Below are 19,419 nucleotides of genomic sequence, written 5' to 3'. Positions count from 1 at the left end.
GAAAGAACACTTGTAGACTTCCTGAAATGTTCCTACACTCCTAATTACAAATTACAAAGTTTTAAGTGATAATTTGGTGGAGTTGCTGGTGGGCGACACACACGTGGATGTGCATGTATGCTCTTGTCATGTTTTTAATTGATTTCTGCTATAATTATGTTAGTAATAACACACTGACAAACAGACACTCTGCCTCTCTGAGAGTGGATGATAATTACGTTTTCTTCCTGTTTTTATTAATAACATGTTGTCTGTTGGGAGAGCGCACACACACGTCACCCGTCATCCCCTCGCTGCCCTCTCTTTACCCTCTCTCAACTCTTCTTCTCCTCTCTGCTTTCATCTCCTCCTTCGCCTCTGACCTCCTCGTTCTCCTCCTCCTCGCTGTCTCTCTTTGATACCGCGGCTCACGGACGCCGCTCGCCGTACACTGTAAATCTGTCGCCCGCTTTTCTTTTTCTTTCCCCTCTTAAAACGTGCGCGCGCGCACCTCTGACAAGCTGTCACAATAAATAGAGATAAGACCAGGTGGGGGGAGAAGGAGGGAGGAGTAAATGACAAGAAGATTGAATAAAAAAACAGAACGGCGAGGAGGAAGAGATGAAACGAACAGAACAGGGAAAGAAAGAAAGAGGGAAGAAATGGGATTAAACTCAGCAAGAAGAGGAGGTGAGAGGAAGAGTTGAGATATGACGAAGGGAGGAGGTGGGATAGAGAGATTACCAGGTGAACGAGAGGAAAAGCTGTTGCGACACTCCCTAATGCAATTTCTAAACCAATCTGCTAAGTGCACCTAAGAGACTGTGTGTTTGTGTGTTGAAGTGTGTGCTCACAGGAATCTAATAATCTCGTTGCAGACAACAACCCATCCTCCTTCATCTTTCACCTACTCCAACCCTTCATCTCTCTCTTGGACTGCTTCCTCTATAAACCAGACACATCTGGGAGGGAAAAAAGCCGTTTCTAACAGCTGTTCACGACAAACCGGAGCTGCTTTACTGGGGGAAATGGAGGTTTGCAAAAACAAACTTAAAACGTGTTAAAATAAGCATTAAACTCTTTTTTTCTCAGAGTTTTTGTACATGAAGAACTCTAAAGATTAAATATGTAAGCTTGCTTTTCAAATAGCGCTACTTTTTTAGGTACTTTTTAAATATTTGAAGGAAAATGCAGCTGAAATTCATTGGTGCAAAGCTACTTGACATCCTATTGGCTGAAAAGCAACAAATCCAAGAGTGCCATTCAGTTTCCTTGTCTGTGATTGGCTGCATCTCTTAGAGGAAATAAGGAAGACTTTACATATTCTGCAGTACTGCTAAAATGGTTTCAACTATGCATATTGATATATATTAAGCTATATTTGATCATTTTAAATATTTACATCCAAATCTACACAAAACCCTCCAAAATACATACATTCTTTGTGATAAGTGTGTATCCCAAAACAATTTTCTGGGTAATAAGATTTATTTTAGTTACATAACTAAATTTAGCTTGTGTTTTATCTATTTTGTGCTTTTAGGTATTTTTGTGTGGTCAGATTTAGAGATTTTCGCAATATCAAAATAAACATTTCTCTTTATGTTGATGATTAGCTGCTATTTATTCAAAACTGCCAAAACTTCGCAACCATTTCTACTGCCATTTCTTGCCCAAGTTATAGGTATAAATTTGGACATTGGTGATTTTAGACCCCCTTGTTTCCTCAATAATACATCTTGTTGCTTTATCACAGGTTTCAGACGTATTGCATTCATTAAAACACCATTGATTGGACTAACCAGGCAGAAAGAGCCTCACCAGTCTGTCTGATCTTTTGCTGCTCCAAACCAGAAGGCTAAAAATGTTAAAGATAATTAACTCAAGAACAAAACATTTTTAGCTTATTATCAGTTTATAAAAACATAAATTAAGATTATTTACTGATAGTTTGCTGCTGGATGTGCTTAAAATCGAGTATAAAAATTAGCGGGACAACATTACTTTGTTTCTGTGCCTAATAAATGAAGCTAATAATTATCTCTGTTGGGATTACCATGCAGCTGAGACTCTGCCCTACAGCTGCCCAGATGTTGCCTGCAATAAATAATTTAGATGTTGGCTCAACTAAAAAAGAAAGATGAAGAAACCAAAAAGAACCTGAGAATGAGCATTTTCTGCTTTTTTCACGCAAACAAAGAGCAGTTTCAGTTGCTGAAAACTTGCAGACTGAAACAGCCTTTGTGAAACATTATCTATTTCCAACACACACACTGACCTGCCTCTCCCCTCTCGACGTTTTGTTCAAACCACACACACACACACACACACACACACACACACACACACTCGCAGCAACGAAGAGGATCGGTTCTTTTCCATGGTGACAGAGGGTCATATTTCTTGCTTTGATCTTCACCTCTCCCTCTGTGATCCTTCACTCTCCTCTGTTTTCATACAGAAAACAGAGACAAGAGAGAGAGAGAGAGCATCTTTCCTGCGTCTCTCGCCCCGGCTGGTCGGTAGGACGGTAACTGAAGCATGAAACCACTTTTTCGGCCCCTGAGACACGAGCAGGCACACACACTCAGCCACCAGGTTGCAGGATGGCAAACTGTGAAAAACATTAAACTGAACACAAGATGTGAAAAAGCTGCTCGCTTTACACCAGACATGTTTGTGATAACCCAGGATGAGCCGAGCGCGTTTTTTAAAGAGATACATTAAACAATGAGCTGCAGCAAAAGCTTTTGAAAGGAAGAGAAGAAAGAGTTCAAACCTGGAGTAAATGTTACGTTATCTAAACATTTCATGTTGTAGCAGCTGTTATGACAGTTATTGCATCTATGCTTTTAAACTAAAAGTCGTAATTATAGCAGTACTGTGCAACTTTAGTGTTTATTGATCATAATCAAATACCATGGAAGGAAAAGTCTCTTTAAGATCTGAACTTTTTAGACAATTAACAAATTAACAATTTTTATCCTGTGAAATTACACACTATAATAATTGCTGGGAATCCATTTAATTCTTATAGTATTACAGATTTATTTTTGTCCTCTTACAACTTTATTCTCATAATATTGACCATTTTTGTGGAATCATAACTTTATTCTCAAAGTATTACCACTTCATTTGCATTTTATTACCATATTACGACTTAATTCTCAAATTATTACAACTATAATCTAATACAACTTTTTTATCACATTATTATTGTGTAATTCCAACGTTATTCTCATATTATTCCAGCTATTACTATTAATATTGTATATTATGCAACTATTATACTTTATTCTTTTACTATTGCGTCTTTATTCTTGTATTATTACATTGGTCCGGTATTATTATAATGTTATTTTTATCACTTCAAAAACAAAATTGCCTTGCTCTGGCCTTAATACTGGCCTGAGCTGCATTAGCCAATCAAAACACGGCGTTTTGATCACATGACACCGGAGAGCGTTGGGCTGGGCCAGAGGTGACGTCTTTAAGATTAGCTAGTTAGCATCTTCAGATGTGAATAGTGCTCCAGTTGTCATCACCCACTTAATACTCAAATGTCCGTCAAGAAGTACCTGCTGAAATTATTCAGCAGAGAATAAATTGTTATGAAATTATCTTTACTTATCTTCATTAGCCATGCTAACAAGCTAACTGCTAAGAACCAACACTGGCCTAGCGCATCGTGCTGGTGTCGCATGTTCCACAGACCGTTATTTGATTTGCTAAAAGCCACTCAATTTTTGGCAGGGGTCACCAGAAGGTCATCACATTTGCACGCAAAGTTTTGCAGGTGAACTTGAAGTAAAAAACAAAGTTCATAAAGTCGATGAATCTGATTCTACTGAGTACATTTCTTCCATAAAACACAAACCGAATCTTCGTTAAACGAGGTAGAAAGCTGCTTCATTCACAGACAAATCGTTTTCAAGATAATCGTCAACTGTAGCTGCTTCAGAAACAACCCGACGCGATCCGATCGGCCGGCTGCTGGCCGCCAACACACGCTGTCACACTGCAGCGGGGTGACCTCGGCTCCCCGCCGGCCAGCGCTTTAACCTTTATCAATTAACCAGCAGCACAAAGCGGAGCTGAAACCAGACACATGGACAGAGACGACGCGCACGAACTCCGGCGAGACACACAAAACCAAGCGTGCACATGTAACCAGAGCCGGAGTGACAACTGATAGCTCTGTTTGTGCTTTCTAGATTGTCTCTCACACACACACCTCGACAAGCAGGCACAACAACTGACCACATTTCAGCCGGTGTGCGTTTTCACAAACCACTGTGTTCCATTAAAAAAACTTAATGCTCCATGCAAAAGAATGAAAAACAGCACAACGACAGAAAGAGTTCACGCTGAGTGTGTGTGGAGCTTCTTCTGCAACGCTTCAACAAACCAAAACGACTTCTCTCCCCCCTGAGTTACAGACAATACAACCTCCATCATCGGTGTGGGTGTGTGTGCACCGCTGTGATGGCTGTGTGTGTGTGTGTGTGTGTGGGCTCTAACAGCCTGTCGTGATAAGGAGAGCCCAGAATAACACTCCGACATCAGCAACCCTCCCTCCTGTCACTCACTATCGATTCTTCCTCTCACACACACCCGGACACACGCAGCAAACCAAAGAGGTGACAAGGAAGCAGAAAACACTCCGTCGCTCTCGCTCAGATCAGAACCGGCCCATCCTTCAATTAAAAACAACCTGAATACGGGCCAAGCTTTAAATCAGGGTTGCCACGCTGATCATACTTCGACTTCAGAACATTTGATTTCAAATTTACATGATTTTATTGTATTTTCTTTTTAAACACAAAGACCAAACTTGATGTGCAGCATCGACCATTCAAAGAGTCAAAGGTCAAGTCGTTGGTCTGTTTGGTTAATGGTCCAAATCACAAGTTTCAGAGAAAATCTGTCTATGCTTTACAGAAAAGTTTGTCTAAAAATCAAACTTTTCTCGTCTCGTCTCGTCTTTCTGGCCAGGCAGTCGATAGGACTGCTCTCAGTCTTGGAAAGTTTTGCCAATTCAGAAACAGAGAGACACATTTAATAAACTCCTGACATGTTTATTAAATGTGTCGTCCTGCTGCACAACGTCTGATTGTCCATCTGCCTTTAGGATCGTCACATCCAGATTAACAATGATTCGCACCACCCAGATGGAGAAATCCAACTTTCTTTACTATAAATGTGGAAATGTTATCATATACCTCAGTTAATCTATTGAGGTCTATTTTTCCCCTTCTGAGATGAGTGGGATTTTGTTTTTTGTGCATAATTTATTAATTTTGATCAATCAAAAATCAACTTGAAAATCAAGCTCATAAATGTCTAAATACATTATGGAAGAAAAGGACTCCATTTGTGATAGTTTATTTGAGTTTTTAGACAGCATAACATGGGGTACAGTCTGGATAAATTACTAAATTCACATGTTTTTGTTCTTCACTTGTCATAAATTTCCATAATTTTACAGTTTTACCAGAAAATCTGTCATATTTCCCATATATTGTCCAACCATTATCATCAAGGATAAAAAATATTCATAAAACAATCACTTTGCTCCTGCTGATTGATTTAATCTGTGATCGTAGCTTGTTGCAGGATCTAAGGCCTTGTTGTGTGTCTGTGACACCTCTGTGTGTTCACACCTCTGCAGGAAGCCACCACCAAAATTAGCCTCCATCCAACGTCTGCGTTATATTTATTCAGTTGATTTTTTTCTTTATGACTTTAAATTCATAATTGATTCGATTAAACCAGATTAATTGTGAATATGTAAACCAAACTGCCCCTTTGTATCGCTGTTCAGACGATCATCATCAAACATAATCAGCTTTGTTGAACAACTTTCTGCACACAAAGCCACAAAAAGCATCGAAGGAAACCCGTTTTACTGTTTATCTGGCCGCAGTTTGTTTACCTGCTAGAAAATAAAGACGGCAAAAAAGATAAACGATTTATACTCACTGCAATTCAAATTCAAAAAAAAACTTTTGATCCCAAAGTATGTAAGAAAACATGCAGTCTCTGAAACTTGCATGAAGGTAATGCACTCAGAGGGTTGCTCATTTTTTATTTTGTGTTTTTGATAACTTTGAAATACATATTTAAGTTTTGGTTATCAACTCTTAAAATTTTTTTCAAGATAAACTTTTACATTCATGCTTTTATTCTGAAGTGGGCAAAGACTGTTTACACAGCAGTTCCACTTCCTCTCCTCCCGTTTATTCTATACCCAGAATGCATTGCTCCACAGTAAACAGCTCAAAACCTATCGATGTCCTTTCTGACCACAATGATCAATAAGGCTAAATTAGCAACAGCGTCACTTCCTTAAGCCTAAACATGCAGATAGCAGTGCAGTAATAAATGTTGAAGGCGATATAACGTGTTGAAGTTACCGTTTTAGCATTAGCTTCTGCTAAATTCTATGTTTACACATTAGCGTTAGCAGAGCGAATGTTTAGGTTTAGTTCTTTACAGTTAACACAACTAACTTTTTAGCTAGCAGTGTGGACTTCTACACAACTTTACATAAATGTCAAACTGAAGAAATATTTCATATTTTTTAGAGAAATTTGGACTTCATTTTGTTGTTTTTAGTTCACCCTCACTCAGAGCTCCTCAAAGGCTGACGCTCTAAAACTTTTAGATGCTTCAACACATCAGATTTAAGTAACTCAGTCATCAATAGGTCTTTCTAGAACTGGATTTTCCAATTATTCAGACTCCTACAAACCCATAGTTGCTAAAAAGTAAAGCAAAATAAATCAGTGGACCTAATAAAGCCACTGAGATGACATCATCGGCTTTCAATTGCTCTCCTAATGTTTGGTTTCTCAACAAGACGTGTGGGAATGTTGTTTTTAACGGCACAAATTTCTCACTTTCCCTGTTCTCTCGCCCCGGTTGACGCGGCGGATTCTTAATAATCCCGCATCGAAACCACTTCAAATTAAAAGGAAACAAAACACGGGTCAACGAAAACCGTCGTCGGGGAGCACAAGTGGATTTAGGAGGTAATCGTGTTTACGCACACAGAAACACAAACACTCGCATGGATTACAGAGGAGATGAAGTATGTTGGAGCACAGCGGGAGTTTTCTTTCTCTTCGTTTGTGTGTGTTATTATTTAATTTCTCCGCTTTTCTGTTCCCAGAGCTTTAAAGAGGGCGAGGAGGAGGAAGAGGAGGAAGAGGAGGCATTAGAAGAATGTCAATATGATTGGAGGAAGAGGAGTGTGTGTTCGCTGCGCGTTCAGCAACAATAGCTCTCCAGCCGTGTTGTTCCATGTGCATTCACATGATCCATTATTACCTCTGACATGTACCGCTGGGCGAGCGAGCGAGAGAAAGAAAGAGGGAGAGAGAGAAAAAGAGAGAGAGACAGAGAGAGACATGACTGAGAGGAATAAAGAGACAGAGATGCACCTGTGATTGTGTCAGTCAGCAGAAGACAAAAACGACAACATTCAATCCTTTATAAACTGCAGAACAGTGTGTGTGTGTGTGTGTGCGTGCGTGCGTGCGTGTGTGTGTTTGTCTGAAAGCAGAGGTCACACACCAAGGATCCACAGCAACGCAACTCAGTTAATTATTAGCCGAAAACCAACCGTTTGTCATCTGCAACAACAAAAAAAGCCCAACTGGGACCAAAACCAGAGTTCCCAACAAATGAAGAAATTCACAGGACTTTCCAGGACAATTCCAGGACGATTCCATGATTACAGTGAAACCTCATAATGTTTTACATCAGATTTATTTTATCAGGGAGGAAGAAAAGGAAGAATCAACAGAGCATTTCTAGAAGGTTCTCCAGGTTTGAATGAAGGAATAAATAAATAAACAGAAAGTAAGGAAGGAATGAAGTTTGGAAGGAAGAAATAAAGAAAGAAAAATGAGGCTTGGAGGAAGGATGAACAAAAGAAAGGAAGGAAGGATAGAATGACGGAAAGATTAACTAAAAGATAGACATGAAGAAAATATGGAAGAATGGAAGAAAGAACTAAAACAAAAAAAAGACAGAAGGAATAAAAGGAAGAACTAAAGAAAGAGGAAAGACAGGAAGGATTGAAGGAATTACAAAAAAAGTAAAGAAAAAGAAAGGCAGGAAAAATAGAAAGATGGAGGAAACACTAAAGAAAGAATGAAGAAAGGATGGAATGAAAGAAGGGTTGGGTAAAGGATGGAAAAACGAAAGAAAGTCTGAATCGAGGAATAAATGATGGGAGGAAACAAAGTGATGAAGGAAAGGAAAGGAAGGAGATGAAGTTCTTTCTCTTTGCTGTTCCATAACTGGAACAAATTTCCATGAAATTCAAAACTTTCCAGGAACTCTGAGCGTTTCCACAGAGCAACGGTCTTCAAGGTCGCTGCTTGATCCAAACGGCTGAATGGCAACAGATTGCTGATGTATTTAATCACGTTTTGGTTAAAGCAGAGAAACACCTGAAACCCGTAGAAATCCGGTCCCTCCAGAACCAGAACCGCCCACAGACTCTGATTAAACCGCTGACCTGACGACCCCAAAGTTACTCTAGTAAGAGTAGAAAAGTATTTGGTGAGAAATCTGCTCAGTAACTGATCAAATTATCAATCATTTAATTCTTAAAAGCTTCATAATGAGATGGACCAAAATATAGCATGAGGTGGAAAATTCTAAAGATAAAAATGGCAATAATTCAAATAAGTAACCAAAAAAATAACAAAAACAGGCAAAAGAAAATTTTCCAGATCAGTTTCTCTCAAAGGAAAAACTTCAGAAACTTTAATAAAAGCTGCAGCTGCGTGTGTCTGTATCTGAAATTCTGCTTAAAACATGTTTTTAGCCAGAAATTTTACTCAAGTTAAAGTAAAAATACTTCATAATACAATTACTCAAGAAAAAGTAAAAATATTCCTAAAAATACTGTGTTTCACAAAAAGTTACTCAAGTAAATGTAACTGAGTAAATGTGACTAGTTACCACCCAACCATGCACATCATCACACTTAGAAGATTTCTCTCCAACATCTCAAACATGCATGGAAAAATAACCAACCAATCAAATCAAAAATCAGTGAAAATAAACCCAAAACATTTCTCCCACATTTCTCCGCCCGCACAACGTTTCGACTGCTTCCTTTCCAGAGACGAAGCGACGGAAATATCCTGCTCCGGTGTAAAAATAAAGCCCGTTATCAGTTCTGTTAACACAAACAGAGTCCTCTGCACGCTTCAAAAGCGACTCCTCTGCATCCTGCTGCCAAAAACACGCTCTGCTAATTAGCTCTGTTCCTCACAGCTGACACAGAAAAACACCCAAATCTGGAGAATTGGACAAATTAAAACACTTTCTGCACCGATTACAGTGAGACGGAAACAAAGATTTTACTCTTTTTAACAAGAGATTTCAGAACAAGCTGCAAAACAACACTGGTTACAGTCAGAATCAGAGGCTGCAGCGTGTTTGCACACTGACTCGCTCTGCAACGCTGCATTTCCTAGAAAACATCAACATTTTATGTGTTTTAAACATGCAAACCGTTTCTGACACTCGCAGCGACGGACAAAGTCTCCAAACTGCACCTTGTTTACTTTCTGTGGTTTCAGTTCTACAAAATGAAACAAACTCGATTATTTTTCTTCTTCCTTTAACGTCTCACACAACAAGCTGCAAACTGAACCTGGAAAAGAATTAAAGATCCAGATTCGCTTTGAGGTTACGACGTCCATCCATCCATCTTCTGTTTTCTAACGTCTCTAAACACAGAGAGGCAAACATGACCGAAAAGTGTTTTTAAAAACAGAATGAAAGGGTTTTATAGACTGAAAACAGTGGAAGTTTGTAGTTCTAATGCATTTAATTAACACTGGAAAAATGTGGTTGTTTTTAGTATTTCACCTGCAGGTCACCAATCAAAGCAATCAACACAAAAATGGCAAAATCTGAGCTATTTTTTAAAATGATCTACTTAAATATCTCATTTATAAAAGATAAGTAACATATTAAATGATATAATTACCTTCAGAAACATCACAAATTATATAAAAGTCTGCACTCAGATTTCAATAAACATTGTGCAAAAATGTTTATTTAACTTTTCCAAACATATAACTGAACTAACTTACTCTAAAAAATAATAAAAAAGACTTTAATAGTGACAGTTTGGACTCTTTCATACATTTACTCTGCAGTAAAAACAACAAAAACAGGAAAACTGATGTAACTCAGGTTCTTTTTCTCTTTCTTGAGAGATGTAAAAAAAAAACAAAAGCAAAATCTAAATGAAAATCCAATTGATTGGCTTAAAACTGCGATGAATATCCAGAGTGATTCGGAACTTTGACATATTGGGTCGAAATGGTGCAGAACTCCTTCCCTTGCAACAAACAGGCAGAAAAATGACTGAAAGTTGCGCAAAGTGCGTTTCTCCCGTCCTGAAACTCAGTATGCCTCCCTGAAAGTTGCGCTCTGAACCAGAACCGATCCCGGTTCCTTCAGAGCTAATTGCAACATTTTTCCAGAACGAGTCGGAACCTTGACTTCGAATTGGGTCGAAATGGATCCTAAGCAGTGCGGAGCCGCTTCCGCTGCAAGGACGACAAAAGAAAAACTTTCAGTTGCGCAAAACGCGTTTGACCCTAAAAATCAAGCTGCATCCCTGAAAGTAGCGCTTCGAACCCGAACCGAGCCGGGTTCTCTGCTAGAAAACATCATTGGAATATTTTTCCCAGACGGAGTCGGAACCTCGAGTTCAGATCGAGTCGAATGGATAATAAACAGAGCGAGCTGCTTCCCCTGCAATAAAACCACCAAAAACAAACTAAGTTGCACAAACACCCGAAACTAAAGTCGCATCCCTGAAAGAACCCGAACCGAGCCGGGTTCTCTGCAAGCTGATTGCAATAATTTTCCAGATTGAGTTCGGATTGGCTCGAAATGGATAACAAACAGCGCACAACTACTTCACTTGCAATAAAAACCACAAGACAAACAGTGAACGTTGCACAAAGTGCGTTTCTCCCGTCCTGAAACTCAAGTTGCATCCCTGAAAGTTGCGCTCTGAACCCGAACCGAGGCGGTTCCGAGGACTGACCTGGCGCTGGTGCAGTCCTGGTACAGCGTCTCAAAGTCCTTCCTGGAGATGAGCTTGCAGCGGTTCACGCCGGGCTGAATGGCGCCGAGCCCCCGCAGGACGCGCACCTGCTCCACGGTGCACACCACGGGCGTGATGTCCAGCCTCTTCAGCTTGGTGTAGACGGTGTGCAGCCCGCCCACCAGGTGCTTCAGGAAGAGGTCGAACACCTGCGGCAGGCAGATCAGCTCCTGCCCGTCCACGTTGAAGCTGGCCACCTTCACGCCGTGCACCTCCACCAGCTTGCACTCGCTGCACAGACCCGCGCCGGAGGAGGTCTGCACCAAGCCCGGGGAGCCGGGGGTCAGGCCGCTCAGCGAGCCGAGCCCGCCGAGGGAGCCCAGGGCGCCGCCCGGTCCGGGCAGGAAGGCGCTCAGCATGCTGCTGGTGAGCCGCGGGGACGGGGACAGCGAGTGGGAGTGAGAGTTGGAATTGATGTGCGCCGGGCTGGAGGTGCTGGTGGACACGGCGGAGGAGGTGTGGAGCGCCTCCGGGGCGGAGCGGTAGAGCCCGACGGGAGTTTGCGTCCCCGAGTTCGGGGAGAGCAGCGTAGGAGAGCCGGTGAGCGACATGGAGGCGCTGGAAGTGGGATGACTGGGACAGTTTCCAGCTGGAAACCACTTGTTCCTCTGCTTTCCTTTTACTTTTCCACTCACTTTTCCTCTTCCTCTTTTATTCCCTTCCTCCTCTTCTTCTCAACTCTTCCAATCCGGGACAAAGTCTCGCCGTGGAAATCCGTGCGTGGACTGTCCGGTCTGTGCGTAAAGCAGCCTGGATCAGACTCCAGGTCAGCCTCCGCCTCCCGCGCGCATGACAGACACGCCGATGGACCAATCAGAGCAGACCTGGAGAGGAAGGCCCGCGCGTCTGTGCGCGTGCGTCTATTATCGGCCGCATCTCTCTCTTTCATAAACTTTCTCACGAGCCGCTTCACTCTCTCCAAAACGGGAAGTTTGTGTTTTCCTTCCGCATCATTTTCGTCCCGACCTCGAACAAACAGCACGTGTTTGTCGAGCGCGCGCGCGCACGCGCCTGCGCGTTTTGGTCAGTTGTTGCTCACGCGCGAGCTCTGGCGGCGGGATGGACGCACGTTCCCGAAAGAACCACGATGAAGGTGAGTCAAAGTTTGGGAGCAGAAAAGGATGAAGAAAGAAAAGATCACCAGGTTGAAACTCAGTGATTATTTAGGAGCATTAAATTAAAACACTGAAGCTAAAACAAATAATTAGTAAATTCAGTCAATAATTTAATTTTAACTTGAAACTTTCCCAGTCTCAGAAAAGTAACGTTGTGTTTGACTTGTAAATACAAAAGTTTCCTTGAAATATTTAGATTCTGTATGAAAAACTACAAAAGGGAAGAAAGAAACAAAAACAAGAAAGAAGGGAGCAAAAAGTAAAGATGAGGGAAAGAAGAAAGAAACAGATTGGGGAAATGAAGAGAAGAAGGAAGAAATGAAAGAATAATAAATGGAAAGGAAAGAAAGGAAGCGACTGAAGGACACAAAAGGAAGGAAACAAGAAGAGGAAATAAGGATGGATGAGTGTCAAAAGTAGGAAAGGAATGAAGGAAGTACAAAACGAAAAGGGATGAAGGGAGAAAAGAAGGAAATATGAAAATATTTTATTCTCTATTTTGTACAGAATCAGAAAATCCTGAAATCACTTTGTAGAGACAACAGTCATATTCTGTCAGCTACAATATTTATGAAAAGTTAATTTATCTCATCTCTCATCACAAAGTGAAACACATTATATTGATTTACTGCAGACTTGTTTTCAAACTTTATGAAATTCTGCTTACAGTGAATAAAAACATTTAAGATCGAAACATTCAAAATGTGACAAACAAGGTTCCTCGGAATATTTTCTGATTTATTGAATATTAACTACAGAGTAAGAAGTTTTAATCAAATTAAGTGGCCAATCAGAAACAGTGACAAACGGTCAATAATTTGGGAATTTTTAATTTCTGTGGTGGGAAAAATTAAATTTGTATCTATAAAATCTGGCAGCGAATGAAATAATAAAATACTAAAAAACAAATGTGTTGATGTCGTTTTCCAATTCAACAATATGTTTGTGTTTAGTGGCTTTACAATCCTCTCACAAACAATAACTCCCCCTAAACTGGAAAGATCATAACTTATTATGTGTGTTCAAAGTCTGTTTTTATTTATTTTACCTCATATTTAGAAATATGTTCTTATCTGTAATTAAACAATCATCTTATTTAACTAAAAAAAGATCTTAAATCAGTTTGTTATCTTAAAAAGACTTAAATAAATGACTTTTTAAGGTTCTCTTGCTGTTTGGAACATGATAAAGAAAAGAAATGAGATTTTATAACTAGAGAGAATAAAACTGAACTGGATGGAGAGTTTAGGATAAAAATGGAAACCTAAATGAGCCTGAGAGATTTACACCACAGAAGAAGAGGAAGATGAGGATTAGAGGAGAAAAGCCAGCAGAAGAACAAAACCCAGAGAATTAGAAGTGAGAGTTTAAACAGTGAAATGGGATTGAGTGGTGTGGATTACAGGCAGACTGGGTTTCATAATCCTGTGTAATCTCATTACTCTGAGAAACCCTGACTGACCAGAAGAGAGGAAACAGACGAGGAGCCTGAAGGAGACGTTAAAAACTCATCAAACAGGAAGTTGTTCTTTATTGGCTCAAATCTGTTTCACTAAAGTTAATGCAGAATAAAAATACTTCTACTATTACATTTGTTTCCCAAAAAAGTTACTCAAGTAAATGTAATTGAGTAAATGTAACTAGTTACTACCAAACTCTGCTCAGGTGAGAGTAAAAAAGTGTTAAAATACACAATCAGATGAACCAAAATATACCTTTAAGTGGAAATTTTGTCTTTTAAAGCATAAATCAGAATAATTGATATAAGTAACAAAAAAATTAACAAAGTCAAGAAGAAAATATTTCCAAATCAGTTTCTTTCAATGAAAAACTGAAAAATGCAAATTTTTTATTAAAACATGTCTGTTTTTTCTCAATGCGTAAAAAAATCCAGAAATTTTACTAAAGTAAGAGTAGAAATACTTCATAACAAAATTCTAAAAGTAAAAGTAAAAAGTACAGTGTAGTAAAAATACTCGTAAAAGTCATTTTTAATGTTATTCAAGTAAATAAAACCAACTCTGGATATTTGCTAATCCAAATATTATAACCTCTGACTGGAAGTTTTGTGCTGCAGAGATGAAGGAGAAGGAGAAGCTGCTGAAGGGTGGAGCTCAGGTCAGAGAAAGAAAGAAAAAAGTAAAACAAGGAAGGAAGAGGGGCAAAAAGGAGAGTCGGAGGGTAATCATTTGTCTCTCAGGACTAATAACGATCAAACTGAAGCTGGACTCAGAGAAAGACAGAGAGAGATGAGCTCTTAGTGGAGGTGAATATCTCTCAGTGGGGAAATAACGACCAGGATGAACTTGGAGCTGGACTTCTTGGAGTGGAGAGAGAAGAAGAGGAGCAGACGGAGAGGAAGAGGAGGCTGAATGAGGCAGAGGAAGGAGGATGAAGAGGTCAGGATGAAAATGCTCCAAAACAAAATGAGTCAGACATTTTTTTTTTTACTTTGTTTTAGTTTTCCGTCTTCTCAGTTTGAACAAGAAGATGAAAAACAAAATCCAATTTACTTGATTCATTGTAATAAAGAACTTTAGTGACTTTGTCAAAAGATGAATTTACCTCAAAGTGTTGCCTTGTTTTCACTTTTTTAAGTCTTAAAAGCATTTTTTATTTTATTTTAACCTTTCTTTTGTTCCTCTTGGTTTCTTTTAACATCATTCTCGTGTAAATGTCACAACAGCTGTTGACCAACAACAAGGGAATGCATGGCATTTCAAACATAAAGAATAACGTTAAAAACTTGAGTGAGAAAAATAATCAGAACTCTTTATGGTTAGACGCCAAAGAATAAAAGTTTTAAAGTGGGTTTTATGAATGTCTAGGTTAGCTATGTAGCTAAACTAGCTTTAGGGAGTGAGCTGGAGCTTGGCAGACAGAAAGACAGGACTTTGTTTTGGGTAAAATAAATTTATTTAATTTGAAGTTGAGTGAAAAGGTTTAAAAACAATGAGATGTGTTTAAAGTGAACACATAATAATGTTTTTTTTTTCTTTTCAGCATTGTGTTTTATTTTGTGTGGATTATTATTTTTTTAATCATAAACACAGTAAATCACTTCCTTTACTTCAGATACATGAAGGACAGAAACTCTGTGCTGCTCTATGATAAATCCTGGACGTTGTAAACCAACAAGGTGGAAAATACAACAGATTGGATCTTATAAAAAGAAGATTTTATGTCAGCTGTGTCCAAATTAACAGGCACATAACTAGCAGTCATTCAAAAAGAGCCACTCTGAATGACAGGAGCTTTAATCTTCATCACCTTGCTTCTTTTTAAAGTAGAGTACATGATTTTGTATGAAGGTGTTGATAAAAATCTTTCTTCAAGTGGCTCAGCGTAAAGCATCCTTTTCCCTTGAATGGTGTCTTTGTTTATCGCTCTGTCCCTTTAAGAGCATAAACGACAGCATGGAGGGGTAATAATGTCATTTATCAGTGCAGAAACTCTAAGGGCAGCTGCAGGATGTACAGGGCCACCTGACAATGATTTATGTTCAAGGAAAGTTACTTGGCTTGAAAACGAACTAAAGTAGACGATGACAAAGTTATAAGCAACAAATCTACTTTAGATGTTATTGATGGAAAAACTTTCTTCACTTAGTCTGTGCACAGTTATAACACAAGTTCCTTTATTCTGTTTATCAACATGGAAATGGATTTCTGAAAAAAAAGGTGTTTTGACATTATTTAATTTGTGTTTATTATAAACATTTGTAGTGAAATTATGAGATTTAAGCCTATTTTGTTACACAGCTACACTCAAGGTTGCAGATTTCACAATAATAATTTTATTTATTTCACTGGTTTTACCAAAATCTCCAGCTGATGTCGTTTCTACACTGTAAAAACACATTTAAATTTTCCGGTCAAAATTACAGGTAAAGCATTTTTTTCTTTCATGCTTTGCTATTGGTGACTTTACGGGTAAAAGTGGTGCTGGAGTCCATGTTTTACTTTAAAAAATTATTTAAATTAAAATTAATATGGATATTTTTACAGTGTAAGGCTAACATAGACTTTTTTCATAATCTCATAATAATTTTATGCTTTTATTTCCTTTGTTCTGCAGTTGGTCCGTCTCTCCATTTTTTGAAAACCTAACTTTATTACTCTAAATTATTTTTCAGTGCAAATGTTTGCTTTTTGGTCTGGGAGGGGTAACATTTAATTTTTACTGATAAAAACAATTTTAGAAATACAATATGACTGTAATAAAAAACAAAACAAACAAAACTAAACAAACAAACAAAAAAAATTGTTGGTCAGGGGCCCTTGGAATTACTATAACATTTCCCTCCAATTCGGCGCCCTGGCTAACGTAGCTTTTACCTGCTAGCCTAGTCGGACAAGTAGCTTACGTTTATGTTACTACATGGACTCACTATCAGTCACCAGAACCTTGTTATTCACACAAAGAGTTCGCACGTCCTTCACAAATCCTCTTAATCATTGATTGGAAGCGTCCACAGATGACTTCCATGGAGAACACGCTCCAACTATTCAGTACTGTGAAATCAGAGGCAGCTTGTCCACATCGTCTGACATTTTTCTTCTCAGTCTCATTTGGGTCGACCCCGACAGCAGCCATTTTGTTTATGTATCTTATGTATCTGGTGAAGAGTGTTCTCCTATTTTGTTTTTGTTGGTCTGGAAGCCGTGAGTCCGCCATGCATCACGCATGTGCTCGCCTACCAAGATGGCGCAGATCTGGTTCAGACTTATGGGAACTATGCAGAAAATCATTCCTCGTTTTCTCTGTACGTCATCAGGTGGTTATTATTGGATTACAGTTTGTGGTTGTATGATGAAAGAATATGGAAACATTCAAGGAGAAAGGATATTTGTGCCAGACGCTGTTAAGTGTTGCATACTGGACCAGTTAAGCAATTAACCGATCCTCTAACATAAACACTCTTTGCATTTTGATTTGAAGGACGCAATTATTTCATCAACTCAAGCATCATCTGCTCCCGCTTGGTCTCAACATCTACAAATCCATTTTCCACCCCATGTGAGCGTGAAACAGGAGATTTTTATTGAACGTTTGAGATGTCCAGTGGCTTTTAATTTAGCTGATGATTGTTAGAGAAGATAAAACAGCCTGCGTAGAAACGAAGCGTCGCTTGTCACGCCGTTCGGCCCTGAGACGCTCGCTCTGCAGCCTGACACTTGGTAATTGTGTTGTTGAATTAGATCATTAAAGAACACAACTTTAGCCGACCGACGTCAACATCAGCGCTCGAGGTGCAGCGGAGGATGATGGGAAAACCCACACACACACGCACACAAACCCAAAGTGTCATCAAAGACTTACTGTAAATCAACACAACTTGCTAACATGCACAGGGTGTCATCTACGGCACACACACACACACACACACACACACACACACACACACTGTAATGAAAGCTTCAGGCTGTTATATGTGAGATGGATGGTTTGACTTTAAGCTTGTATAAATAAAAGCTAAATAAATCCTGATGGCCTCGAGGGATGACTCACAAACAGCGTCTGTGTGTGTGTGTGTGTGTGTGTGTGTGTGTGTGTGTGTGTGTGTGTGAGTGAAGGAAATGATCGTATAGAAGAATTTTAGACAAAAAGTTTAAAGAGCAACACACACACTCAGCCTGAGGCTCTGTCTCCTTCATGTTTACGTCCCAAAGTGAAGTGAAAACATTTCAAAAAGCCAGCAGACCAATGTCACCCAGTTGAAAATATTCACTCTTCTATTTTTCATCCAACTCAACCAGAAACTGGATCCTTCAGTTTCTTCAGTGTCTTTAGGTTTGGCTCACGTAAACCCAGTATGACTTAATTTGTTTAAACTTCGATCAATTCATCTGCTGCTAAAGTCTTTACAGGATTCAAAAATGTATGTAGTGGCTAAAGTATTCCTACACCTTTTCACATTTTGTCTCAATGCAGCCACAAACCTGGAGGTAATTTAGTGTAATTTTTTTGTGATCAACACAAAATGGTTCATGAAGATGAGGAGGAAGGAAAATGGTGTTGGTGTTTCAAACTTATAAAAATGATTCCTGGAAGGTAATTGCATCTCCAAGTATCTTCTTCCTGGTTTACAGGACAAGATAATTATGCAGATTTTACCTTTTCGACTGTCTTAAAGCTGCAGTATGTAACTAAAATGATCACTATGTTGGAGGGTCTTATTGTTGTCAATCATGCTCGCTCACACTTTACCCCTTTCTTTCTGCTACGCTACAACTGATTCCCCACAACGTAGGCTGCCAAGAACGCTAAGGCTAGTTAGCATGGCCATGAATGATGACGGATAAAACGTTTTCCAAGGATAGAAAGTCGTTTATCCGCCATTAACACATGGAGCAGCGCATACACAAGTTTGATTAAGTTTCAAAAGTTGAAAATGTTCTATTTTTGAAACTCAGAAATTTCCAAGTTTTGTAGAAAATTTCTGAGATGAAACTCAAAATTTACATGCCACGTTTATATGTGGCATCTACAATAGCCACATATACATTTATACATCTTACTGTCTGGACATAGTGACAAATATGTAAAACACATTGGTTTTTTTAATAAAAGTTGAAAAACTGCAGTCTTAAGCTATAAGTTTTGTACCACCAGATTTCTACTTATTTAAAACTATATCCCACTTTCACTCAATTTCCTGCTTCCTCCAATGTAATTACCCTCCAAATGTACATGCATCCAGTGTCATCCACCTGCATAAAATGCTAAAACTGAAGACATAATTTCTTAGATGTTCCATAGTACCATTGGTTTACTAAGATACAACGTTTTAAAAATATTATTACGGAAAAATCCACTGCGTTTTGCACAAATGGCAGCCATCTTGGATTTAAAGGGAATAAGAGGCGTTCCTGTTCAGGTTTCTAAGCTGGAACTTAAGAGCACAAACTAAACGTGTTCCTTTATTGACTGCCCTCTAGTGGCCGCAATAACTTCTAATATTTTCTGCAAAGTTTGAAGCGTCAACAAATGTAAAAAAAATACCTAAAGTTGAACAAACCTCTGCTCTACCAGCATTATTCAGATGAGACCAGAATACTGTTTATGTTTCACAACAGACTTTACAAGCGACTGATCTTTATTAGAAACAGTTAATATTGGTTCATTGGTAAGAATGCAAATCTTATAATGATTTTCTAATCTAGAAGTTCA

At 39.0% G+C, this 19,419-nt stretch overlaps 1 protein-coding gene across 1 annotated transcript in view; it reads right to left on the bottom strand.

Annotated features, from left to right (window-relative positions):
- The window catches only part of LOC129379883 (dachshund homolog 2-like), an 88,145-nt gene extending 76,297 nt beyond the window's left edge, over positions 1-11,848 (bottom strand). Inside the window, exon 1 of the mRNA XM_055060820.1 lies at positions 11,072-11,848. Coding sequence (XP_054916795.1) covers positions 11,072-11,682 — 611 coding nt within the window. The 5' untranslated portion in view covers positions 11,683-11,848. The remainder of the gene's footprint in view (positions 1-11,071) is intronic.
- Between the last annotated feature and the right edge of the window lie 7,571 nt (positions 11,849-19,419).

This window comes from Poeciliopsis prolifica, unplaced genomic scaffold, assembly GCF_027474105.1.
Source record: "Poeciliopsis prolifica strain line A6 unplaced genomic scaffold, Auburn_PproV2 SCAFFOLD062, whole genome shotgun sequence".
Lineage (NCBI taxonomy): Eukaryota > Metazoa > Chordata > Actinopteri > Cyprinodontiformes > Poeciliidae > Poeciliopsis > Poeciliopsis prolifica.
This window is presented reverse-complemented; position numbering and strand designations above follow the sequence as displayed.